The sequence below is a fragment of the Quercus robur genome, chromosome 8 (genome assembly GCF_932294415.1).
Source record: "Quercus robur chromosome 8, dhQueRobu3.1, whole genome shotgun sequence".
Classification (NCBI taxonomy): domain Eukaryota; kingdom Viridiplantae; phylum Streptophyta; class Magnoliopsida; order Fagales; family Fagaceae; genus Quercus; species Quercus robur.
The window spans coordinates 8,594,054-8,606,437 of record NC_065541.1 but is presented as its reverse complement, the minus strand read 5'-3'; the positions used below and the strand labels follow the sequence as shown (position 1 = coordinate 8,606,437).

General features: G+C 34.4%; 1 protein-coding gene across 3 annotated transcripts; it reads right to left on the bottom strand.

Annotated features, from left to right (window-relative positions):
- Positions 1–3,392: 3,392 nt before the first annotated feature.
- On the bottom strand, positions 3,393–10,871 carry LOC126694451 (receptor-like protein EIX2). 3 transcript variants are annotated; one of them, XR_007645769.1, is made up of 3 exons: positions 10,475–10,599; positions 6,508–6,590; positions 3,393–4,122 (listed from the first exon to the last, which is right to left on the bottom strand). XR_007645769.1 is itself a non-coding variant. In XM_050390715.1 (3 exons), exons 1-2 carry the CDS (start codon positions 10,836–10,838, stop codon positions 6,518–6,520), a joined length of 423 nt encoding a protein of 140 aa, XP_050246672.1. In that variant the 5' UTR covers positions 10,839–10,871; the 3' UTR covers positions 3,393–4,122; positions 6,508–6,517. The 3 variants fall into 3 exon arrangements, 2 of the variants coding, with proteins under 2 accessions (XP_050246672.1, XP_050246671.1); XM_050390715.1 differs by having other exon boundaries at positions 10,489–10,871; XM_050390714.1 differs by lacking the exons at positions 3,393–4,122; positions 6,508–6,590 and having other exon boundaries at positions 7,593–10,871.
- Positions 10,872–12,384: the final 1,513 nt, after the last annotated feature.

The following is a 12,384-nucleotide window of genomic DNA, read 5'->3' as shown; positions in this document are numbered from 1 at the left end:
CGACTTTCAAAAGGCATAGAATTATATCCTGTTGATGTGTGATATAAAAAAAAAGGGATAATCTGAATTGGTACCTGTGGCCATGGCACTAAAATTGTGGACACATCTAGGTATGCTTCCAAATAGCTTATTATGTGAAAGGTCCAAAATTTGGAGTGATGTTAGAGAACAGAGTTCTTTTGGGATGTAACCGTGAAAATTATTTGAGTGAAGGTTAAGAATCACCAAGCTTGAAAGTCTATGTCCTATCCAAGAGGGTATGCTTCCAACAAAATCATTCTTAGCAATATCAATGGTCACCAACTCTTTACAATTTATCAAAGATGATGGTAATTTTCTAGAGAATCTGTTGTTGTCTAGGTGCAAATACAAAAGATGAACCAAAGATCCAATGGATGTTGGAATACTACCTGTGAAATTGTTTTTTCCCAAATTTAAGGCATACAAGCTTTGCCACATCATCCAACAATTACTTAATTTCCCTGATAAAGGATTTTTTCCAAGATTGAGAAGCTCCATCTTTTTGGACTCATTCATCTTGAAACACAAAAAGTGAGAAATAGATCCGGATAGTAAATTGTTAGAAAGATCAAGGAAGCTCACATCAGAGGATATACAAGGTAATAGTCCTGTGAAGTTATTTGAACTCATATCAATTCTTATTGCAGAATAGGACAAAATCATTGGCATATGTGGAATCTCTCCATAGATTTGATTATGAGAGATATTTAGATAAGTAAGTTGAGAAGTCAAGTTCCAAAAGGAAGGAGGAACTGCATCTAAAATCCTTGTGTTGGATATGCCCAAGGTCAAAAGTTGCTTTTGTGAAGAGAGCCACAAAGGAAATTTCGGCCCTAAATTCCATGATCCCAAATCTAAATGGTTGAGTTGAAAAGGAGGGGTCCAATTGTCACTTACTTAGATCAAATCTTGAAATCTAACAGTCATATCATATTTATAGAACTGTAAAAGCCAAAGAAACCAATGTGAAGATATATTGGAGAAAAGGCATATACTCCTTATAATTAAAATATTTGTCATTTGAACAAAAACTAGCAAGCCCATATACTCTTTAAAATTAAACCCAAACCATGCACACAGCAAAAGAATTTCAATCAAAACCTAATTTTTCTAGGGAAATAAATTGAGAAAGAAAGAAGGTTGAGAATTGAAAAAAAAAAATTTCAAAAAATATGCAGAGCAAGAGGGATTTTAATCTGCTTTTGAAGAGGGTGGCATGCATGCTGTCCTTCCTACATTAATAACGGTGTCTATGGCAGGTCACTTCAGTCATCTGAATCTGAATCTTTGCTTAATTTCATGAAACCTGTTGATTCACAAGAATGTACTAACAATTCAAAAATGGATTTCAAACATGTTTCCCTACTATTTTTGGGACAATTGTAATAAGAGATAACATACATACACACACACACACACACACACACACACACATATATATATATATATTAGATATTGACTGAACATTTTCAATTTGAGATTTGAATTGTATTATTTGAGGTAGAGTCAAAAGACTAAAAAAATTGAAGTGAAAGGGTTGAATGCATTCTAGATGTGTTCTGTTTATAGTTCCAACATAGAGATCATGATGAGCTTCACAAACAAACAGTCTTTGTAGATTTTGTAGTGTGGCTATTGGTGTGTAGCAAAGGTTAATGGTGAAGAAACTGGTTGCAGAATTAAGCATCAGACTTTGTCAATTCTTGTAGCATTTATAATGTACACCAAAAAGAATATGCCATGAAAGAGGTTATACATTTTAAGGAGTATGAATCAAATTCCTTTTGGCTAGGCACGTCTGGGTTTTGGATACAATATAATTGAATATGATTTGTATACAAGTTATGCGCTTTAGGTTTAAGGAGGTTAAGCGATTATTGAATCAAAAATGAGATCACTAAAAATGACTTAAGAATATGAAACAGAATTTGAGGTAAGGTCACATGAAGCAGTGTCTAATAAGTTGTTATGGTTGTCAGTAATTTTAGATTTGGTTATTCAAAAAATGGTCAAAACAGTTGACGTTAATTTTAATTTTTTTGGGTAAGATTCATTCCTTCAATATGTACAATTGTTGAAACATCTGATGCCTATCATTTCAAAGTTGCAATTGGATATATTAATAGCATAATCAACCAATTTCAATTGGTCAACTACAGAGAAAATATCAAACAAAGTACCAATGGTGGTGTATGTAGAAATATGATCCAACTGCATGAATTTTTTATTTGGAGAAACTTAGGACTAATTGTACACTACTTTCCCTAATACAATCAATATCCTGCTGGAAAAATTCTCAAAAAAAAAAAAAATCCTGTTGGAAAAAAAATTCATTCAAAAAATGAATGATTAGAATTGTGATAACAATTTGTAGAACACAGTAGATTTTGGTAGAGAAGTTTAACACTCTTTAGGGATTCACAAGCAGGTCCACTCTTCAGGGATTCACCAGCTGTTTGTTATTAATTAAAGTTTATTGACTTGTTATGCAGACAACGCAGAAAAGCATAAAAAAAAAAAAAAAAAAAAAAAAAAAAAAAGAACTTGGAGCTCAATGAGTTGAACCACCGTTCATTCAAATATTCACATTCTGATATACACTGATATATACACAAAGGAGATAATGTTTTTTTCCACGAAGTCATGCGGAAATACATTAACAACTATTGTAAATGCCCAATTAAGCATCACAACATATTGGCAACTAACTCAAAGGGCTGCAACAGATTAGTAATTAACTCTGCAATTTTTTTGAAACTCGTTCACAAACTTCGCTACAATCTAATGGGCACGACTATGAGCATGAGTTTGTGGTTGAGATCAATGAAACATTGAGTTCAGAGGCCTAGTTGATAATTTCTAGAAACAAAGTTTAGACTCCAGCTATGCACAACTCGTTTGCGAACAAAATAAGTGTTCGTTAATAAGTTCAAAACTTAATAAGCAGGTTTTCTCTTGGGAGATTCACTAATTTTTGTTACTATATTTGTTCATCCTATGATCCATGTCAATATATATTAGTAACTAGCTTTTCACTAATCTCCTGCTTTTGTCAGCAAACCTTGACTAAAAATGAAACAGATGGTATAAGTGTCAAAATTCATGAACTTTTGTGATAGTGAAACTTTATCATACATTCAAAAATAAAGATGGATTACAAAGACTTGCTTCTGTGTTGGTTCTATGCTAGCATGCATATAAGATTTAGAGAAAGAGGAAATTAACAAGTATTGTCTTATTAAAAAAACAATTAAAAATAATTGTTAAGTTATTTTTTACAAGGAGTCTTTTTCTTTTCCCCCCCTTTTTTTTTACAACTAATACCAATTACATATGTTCATCATTTTACTCTACCAAATAATTCAAGTCAATTAAATCAGTTAAAAGGTTCTCTTTAATTAAGAACTGCATATCCAGGCTATATTCCTTTCTACATATGTTTATCCAATAGATCTTGCATCATTAGTTTCAAATAACAATCAAAATATTAGATAGCAGTAAGTAAATTGTATATCCTCAAATCCACACAATTTAGCATCCAATTTGTACCTCAAGTTGTGATGCATTTTGAAACTGTCTTAAAATTACTCTGGATCTTCAAAAAAGTCATAAAAGAAGTCTTCAGCAGCCAATGTCACCTCCTCTACTTCAAGAGTTCCTTGGCCTCTGCAATGTCCAGTGCAGAAGAGTTTGAAGATGGTTCTGCACACTAGAGCCCCCTAGACAAAATTTGGCCAATATAATTACAATTCCACCTAATTATATTAGCACAGGTATGCTTACAAAAAATTAATGGTAAAGCAAAACAGAGTCCCGTCCTTTGCCAATCGTACAAGACAGTCGAGTACATCCACATGATCATCAATCGCTTTCCTATATGATAAATCCATACAACCAGGGAAATCTCCACTTGCTCCATATTTAGAGATGACCAAAGGATTCGCTGGAGAGTGAGGAAGGTGAAAGACAAAGGCCAACAATAATATTCTAAAAATCATAATATATTTCAAAAAAACATACAGGTAGACAACCTTATCAACTAGTTATGAGTAGAAAAGAATCATTGTGCTGAAGCATTTTGACCTAGATGAGCAAAGCAATCTGCAACGTGAGTAGAGAAATCAGCATCTTGAAGAAAATATTATTGAAATGAGCAGGCAATAATCTTATCGAGAAAAATAACTAATTATGTCAGAATTATCAAAAGCTATTACTGTAAATGAAATGCAACAACAAGCAATGGTATTCTAATCCTTCAGTTCTGAAAGTGCAATTGTGGCATGTGATGTACAAACTCATTTGCAATTACTAATACAACAAAATTCCTTTTAAAGTCGAATTTTTTTTTAAAATAACAATAAATATTAAACAATTTAGTTAATTGTTATATTTCAAAACAATTTTGAAAAATAACATCTCGAGTATCTAAAACTCGAGTTCCAGATGGAACTCGAGTTTTTAAGTGTCGATTTGGAGGAAAAAAATTGCGCTGAAAATCGAGTTTTAGAGACTCGATTTTCATAAATTGCAAAAAACGCCGCTATAGGTCTATAAAACGTCACTATAGGGATTAAAAACGCCACTATAGGACTCCTTAAACCTGTACTTATAAAAAAATTTTTGCAGGAAAACGTCGCTATAGGGTTTTAAAACGTCACTGTAAGTATTAAAAACGCCACTATAGGTTAAATTTTTTTTGCATAAAACTCAAGTTTTAAAGACTCGAGATCTAAAGCGAGTCTTTAAGACTCGAGTTCTAATATGGATCTCGAGTTTCAAAAACTCGAGATGTTAGTTTTCTAAATTGTTTGAAAACGTGCCTAACTAACTAATTTGAATGGTTGAAGAAGTCTAATATGCACAATACCTCTTTAAAGTCTATAGTAACCTGATCAAAGAGCTCTGCATTGAAGGGAGTCCCAAGACTGAGAATGAAATTGAAAAGTCTCCAAAAATCATTGTGAGTTTTAGTATTTAAAAAAAAACATTTGAATAAACTTTAACTTCTCTTGAAGGGTAGGATGAATCACAAATGCAGCCATATGAAGCTAGAAATAAGCACCAGTTTAGAACAAAATACAGGAAAGTTGTTCAAGGATATCTAGAAACGCACACAATATCCACGTGATTGCACTGACAAAGAGCAAATCACTTCACATTGAATGTGGTATAGGGTCAAGAAATGGGCAAAGGAGAAATTCATCAAGGCGTCCTAAACCAATGCACGGAATTAGAAGCTTTATTGATTTGATCATTATCCAATGCATCTGTAAAGGGATTCAGGTAGGCAGTACAATTTAAGTTTTTATGAGAATGTACAGAAATCAAAACTGCTAGAAAAACTTTATACTGAACCAATACTCTCCAAAGGGGAAACTTCTTAGGTACTCCCAGAGTATAGTGAAATGGTGCTCCCTCCTCTCACATTCATGGTGGACACTACCATGAATGTGAGATGAGGGAGCACCATTCAATGTGCTCCAATATTACCTAAGAATTACTCCTCCAAAGGAGGAATGGGGAAGTCAGCCAGCGCACCAGTAACAGAGAAGTTTCAATTGTCAATGTAATTCAAGAACTCAGTTACTGGATCATAAACTATAACTAAAGCTAAATGGAACATCATTCACAAATGCTGATGCAAAAACTTCTAGCCCTTCTTTATGAGCATCCACGTATGAGGTAGATCAGTTGCATCTACAAACCATATGTAAGCCTTGGGAACAAGAATTCCAGAGGCAAATGCCTAGACAAATGTAAGATTCTGTAAGAGAGAACCATGATTCTGGTTGGTTTAAGGCTCAATCTCATCTTGTCCTAGAAACTGAAACACCAGTTTTGTAATTCTTCTTAGGAAAGAAACCTCTGGTGATGAAATATAATTGACAATTGACACTTTAAGGTACATAAAGTACAAAGCTTCTCATACTCAAATGGTGTTGCTGCACAAGTATCAGGACAAAAGGGTTGGTCAAAATGATAGCTGTGCGACCAGATCCTACATGTTTAGAGAAACATCTTACCAAAAAGAAGAAGAGGAAAGAAGAGACCAATAAAATATTTAACAGAATTATGTTTTTTTATTATCCTGAATGTTCAACCATAAACCTGGTGGCTTGAACATTGAAGCCAAATCTTGAACAGGAAATTGGAATGCATTGCCATCAAATTTATTAGTTCGAAAGAAGACTCCCAGAATTAGTGGTTAGAAATACAAAAATTGTCATTAATTGTTAATGCAAAATATTATATCAAATAAACAACGACACAGCCAAATAGCCACTGTAACAGTCATTGGAAACGATATTTCAATGTTGAAAACACACTTATTCTCATATTTCCTTGCTTCCATAAGAATAGCTTTGGAAAATGACGACGTCCAACCATATTTAAAGAAAAATGTGCTACCAAATCATCATATCTGGTTCACAAGACACCCAAGTTGCCAAAAGCAAATACAAAGAATTTGAAACAACTCCTACTTACAGGCAACTGTTTAGCTCCTTGAAGGTGAAATCCACAGAAAGCCATCCTTTGGTAGGGACCCCATTAAGCAGATAACCTTATTCCTGTTTTTGAAAATTCCCACAATATCAGAAAAGTTATTAAGCAGGACATCTGGTGTGCAAATCCTAACTCCATTCTCTGTTAATTGCAAGTCACACCATAAGACCACATCAGGTACGCTAACCAACAATGCCAAATTATATGCATATGAACTAGAAGTAGGAAATACCCCCTGATGCTTACTATTGTTGCTAAATTATGAACCAAAAATCCTTACAGGCGACAATTTGAGGGGTAGAGGGATGGACTTTGTTGACTGGTGCATTATGTGTCGTTGTAATGGAGAGACGGTGGCTCATTTGCTACTGCATTGTGGTAAGGCTTACCGGTTGTGGAGTTTGGTGTTTAGATCTTTTGGGATTTCTTGGGTCTTGCCAAGATCAGTTGCGGATACTCTCTTTGGTTGGTGGAATTGGCCTAGAAAGCATTTGTCTAGCATTTGGAATTTAGCTCCGCTGTGCTTAATGTGGTGTCTGTGGAGTGAGCGAAATTGGAGGACGTTTGAGGACATGGAAAGTTCCGATGACCAATTATTGGCTTCTTTTAGTGGCTCCCTTTTTTATTGGTCTAGGGATTGGGGACTTACCTCTAGTGATTCTCTCCCTATATTCCTTAGCTCCCTTCTTTGTAATTAGTATTTTTTCTTTCTTTTTTTTTTTTATCTTCTTTTTCTGTAATTTTTATCTCTGCCTTGTGACTTTCTGCATGAGGTACTATTTTTGAATATAAATTTTTATTACTTATCAAAAAAAAAAAATGCCAAATTATTGCTTACTATTGTTGCTAAATTTCCTAATCTGATGCTGTTAAAGGTCTCTCTGTACATATATTGATGATTTTTTTTTTTGGTTATGTGAATGGTGGGACAAGAAAGTTGGGGTTTGAACTCTAAATATCGGGAATCCAAGGGGATACCAGTACCAATAGGCTATCACTTGAATCCATAATATAATTGTAATTAATTCTCTAAATATAATACCACAACATGAGTATAATACACATGAAAGAAAAAAAATTGTCTACAAATTATTTCAAAATGATTGAGCTAACAAAAGATACAAATTATTTCAAAATGAAACTACAACATATCCATGCACCACAAGAAACATTGGCTAGTAACAGGATAAGAATCTCACAACATTTAAGTAAAAGCTATCAAGTTTGTGCCAAAACATCCCAAGCTTGTACCCCATGCGATCTAGGAATTGAAAGTACATGATTCTCCATTGCTTGTTCATTAGTAAAGGACCCCATACAACCCAAAACCCAACCACAAATCCAAGTGTCATGCTCACATAGAACCAATCCACTTCACGCCCACCGCTGCTCCCTTTGTTCTCAGTGTTGGGTTTTACATCATCTATAGAACAATTATCAATAAGAGGAGGTCCACAAAGTTTGTTTCCAGAAAAACTAGAGGCACTGAGGCTTTGTAGCTGAGTACTTGAAGGGATTTTCCCAATTAAATTGTTGTTTGACAAGTTCAAATGACTCAAAAATGTCAAACTTGACATACTTTGAGGAATTTGACCAGAAAGTTGGTTACTTGAGAAATCAATAGACTCCACTGATCCCATATCACCTATATTCTCAGGAATCCTTCCAGTCAAGATATTAAATGACAAATTTAATGATTGTAATCCTTTGAGATGCATCACTTCTTTAGGGATCTCTCTTGATAAATTGTTGTTGGAAAGGTCTATAATTTTTACCAGTTGAAGAGTGGTGGAATACTCAAGATCTTTTCCCTTAATCACAACCAATTGACTTTCAAAAGGCTGAGAATTATATCCTGTTGATGGGAGATATAAAGAAAAGGAATAATGTGAACTATTACTTGTGGCCATGGCACTAAAATTGTGGACACATTTAGGTATGCTTCCAAATAGCTTATTATGTGAAAGGTCCAAGATTTGGAGTGATGTTAGAGAACAAAGTTCTTCTGGGATGTAACCATGAAAATTATTTGAGCGAAGGTTAAGAATCACCAAGCGTGAAAGTCTATGTCCTATCCAAGAAGGTATGCTTCCAACAAAATCATTCTTAGCAATATCAATGGTCACCAACTCTTTACAATTTATCAAAGATGATGGTAATTTTCTAGAGAATCTGTTGTTTTCTAGGTGCAAATATGAAAGATAAACCAAAGATCCAATGGAGGTTGGAATACTACCAGTGAAATTGTTTTTTCCCAAATCTAAGGCATACAAGTATTTCCACATCATCCAACAATTACTTAATTTCCCTGATAAAAGATTTTTTCCAAGATTGAGAAATTCCATCTTTTTGGGCTCATTCATCTTGTAACACAAAAAGTGAGAAATAGATCCAGATAGTGAATTGTTAGAAAGATCAAGAAAGCTCACATTCGAGGATATACAAGGTAATGGACCTGTGAAGTTATTTGAACTCACATCAATTATTGAACTATAGAGCAAAATCACTGGGATATGTGGAATCTCTCCATATATCTGATTATGAGAGATATTTAGATAAGAAAGCTGAGAAGTCAAGTTCCAAAAGGAAGGAGGAATTGCATCTAAAATCCTTGTGTTGGATATGCCCAAGGTCAAAAGTTGCTTTTGTGAAGAGAGCCACAAAGGAAATTTTGGCCCTAAATTTCATGATCCCAAATCTAAATGGTTGAGTTGAAAAGGAGGGGTCCAATTGTCACTTACTTCTAAAGTCAATTGGGTTTGAGATGCAACAAGTCTTTTTAATCTCATTAAATTGGCAAAATGAACTTCTAACACCACACCCTTCAACATATTTAAACCAATATACAGAGACTCTAATTTGGAGAGCTGTCCAAAGCTTTGAGGGAGAGTACCATTAATTTGGTTACTCTCAAGGTCCAAGGATCTCAAAGAGGAAAGATTTCCTATAGACCATGGAATTGGACCTGAAATTGAATTAGACCCCAAAGAAAGGATGACCAGATTTTTAAATTGCCCAAGATCATCAGTCAAATGCCCAGACAGTTGAGCATTGTCCATTTCTAAGAGCTCTAGTCCATTTGAAACACATCCTGATAGACTTTCAAAGATTTCAGATATCTCTTGACTCCATTTGTTTAATGACAACCTAATTTCCCTTAAGTTGCAGAGGTTACCCAAAGATCTAGGTACCTTTCCTTCAAGTTCATTACCTGACAAGTCTATGCTAATGGCAGATGTTAGGTTTTCAATGGCACTAGAGATTGTACCTTGCAAATTATTGAAGCCGAGGTTGAGGAGCTCAAGATGACTAAAACTGTAGAGCCAATTGGGAATTGAAGAGTTGAAACTGTTGTCATATAGATTGAGGTGCCTAAGTGAAGTCAAGTTCTGGAGATGAACAGGGATTGGACCTTGAAACTGATTTTGAGATAGATCAAGAGAAACCAAATTATGAAGATCAAAGACCCAAAACAGAATCGAAGTGTTTTGAAGATAGTTGAATGAAAGATCAAGGGTGGTGAGAGATGAAAAGTTAATACTGGGTATCGGTGGTGGGATGAAACGAGAAAGTTGACAATATGACAATCGCAACTCTGACAAGGAAGGAAGTTTGTTTATATCCTGTAGCCAATTAGAGGCTTGGCTAAGATTTACATAACTCAAATCAAGGTGTTGTAGTAAAGGAAGACCAGAGAGCCATTGAAGGTTCTTGACATATAAATTATTACTTTCAAAATAATCAAATCCAAGATTGAGATATTGCAAATTAGAGAGATTCCCAAGTTGATGAGGAATCAATCCCCCAAATCCCCCACTGGAGAGATTAAGATATCTTAAGCTCTCCATGGAACCGAGGAATTTGGGAATTTGAGTCCCATTGAAATAATTGAAGCTGAGGTCCAAGTAAATCAAATGCTTCAAATCAAGCAGAGAAGGATTTATCTTACCACCGAACACTGACCTCTCATAAGCTTCATATTGAGCATCCCAATGGGCATCATCATTAATTGTAAACTTGTCATACAGAGGAGGAAAGCTTTTGAGACGGAGTTGGAGGATGTGACCGGTAACGTTGTGGCAGAGAACACCGACCCAGTCACAACAATCCATGTCAGATGCCCAAGAGGCAAGCCGGTTTGAAGGATCTAGAAGGTCATGCTTGAAGTTGAGAAGGGCGTGTCGATCGCTTTCAATGCAACGAACCTCAGAGTCAGAGTGGGCAGTGCAGAAGTTAGGAGGAGGATGAATAGTGACCAAAGAAAGGAGAAGGGTTAAAGTAATTCTCAACAAGGAACCCTCCATCATCATCATCGTGACGCTCTTTTATAAAAATAAAACTGGTTTATGATTTTGTTATGTAATACGAAATGCTAATAATGGCATGCTAATTTATAGGAAATGGACCGTCTTTATTGTATTACGTTGTGTTGACTACCTGCTACGACTTTGAGTTTGTTTGAGCTTAATCGGTTTTTTGATGTTTTAATTTTTACCCCACAAATGATAGGACCCTTCATTTGGATTGAAATCAATTTTCTAACTTGTGCAAAGTGAATTTGTGGGCCCTTTAGTGCATTTGGATTTACATATCATTTTGTAACTTGTGAAAAGTGCAACGTAATTTGATTGGTTATTCATTACTTATGTCAAAAATTCAAAATTTCAACCATCTTTAAAATCCCACTGTGACTTAAGTCTCTGAGTATTATCACTGATTGGAACAATGGAACTATAGAACATATAGTATGCATAAATTAAATAATAATAGTAATAATATAATAATAATAGGACATCATGTGGAGTTTACCTAAATCTTACTTTCAAATGTTGCAAAGAATAAAGAGAACAAAAGTTTTATAATGCTGTAGATTCGTAGACAAATACTCCTTATTGAAATCACAAAATTAGGCTGGATTGAACTAATTCTAAATCTCCTAAAGTGAATCATCATTAACTTAATTGATTAATAGGCTGCGTTTCTTGCTTTCACCTACAATTGAAAAACAAATTTATTGCATTATGGGGTCAAGCACAATGCATTATTTAGCTTTGTTATGCCGGAGCACAATGTTAATTTTATAATCAAGAAAATCAAAAGGTCATGAATATGCGAGTGTCCAAAAAATATTTTGACACAATTATTTTCTTATTAGTGCCTATATCTTGGAAGTCTTCCTCGTGCTTGATACAACTTTCTCAAAAAAGATTATTCTAGGAACAAATTTCTTCCCATGTACACTAATGTTAAATATACTCTAGTTTTTTCTCCATCAGATAATATATTTTGGAAATTGTCATCCAAGTTAATTGAAAGTGTGATGCTCTGGCCCAAAATCTTTCCTAATCAATACTAGTGTGAAGTATGGGAAGTATGAACAATTCAACATCCCTTTGATGGAATAGGTGACATTGGAGTTTCCGACCGTATACAATGGGTTTGTTTGATATTGTGAAATTGTTTTAGCTAGCTATTGAAAAGTTTAATATGGCTAGTTCCAAAAGTCATGTGCTTTCGAGTAAAAATGTGAAGTAATTATTAATCAAAATTGTGATTATTTTAGGACCAAAATTGAGATTATATATTAACATTGCATTTTATGAACGCGTCATGGATATGAGAAATTTTTTTGATGTTAGGTAATAATAACCACCTGTCCTGAATTCATTTAATGCACTATTGGTGGTTTAACCTAATTTTGAAATTCCTTCGAAAATGAAGTTTATCTTTCTCCAAAAAAAAAAAAAAAAAAAAAAGCGGGGGCAGTGAGTGCATAATGTTTTGATGTTAGGGGAAATGGAGTGGCGTCCTAGTTGTTCTATCTATTAGCTATTTTAGTTGTCTTATTCACAATTTGAA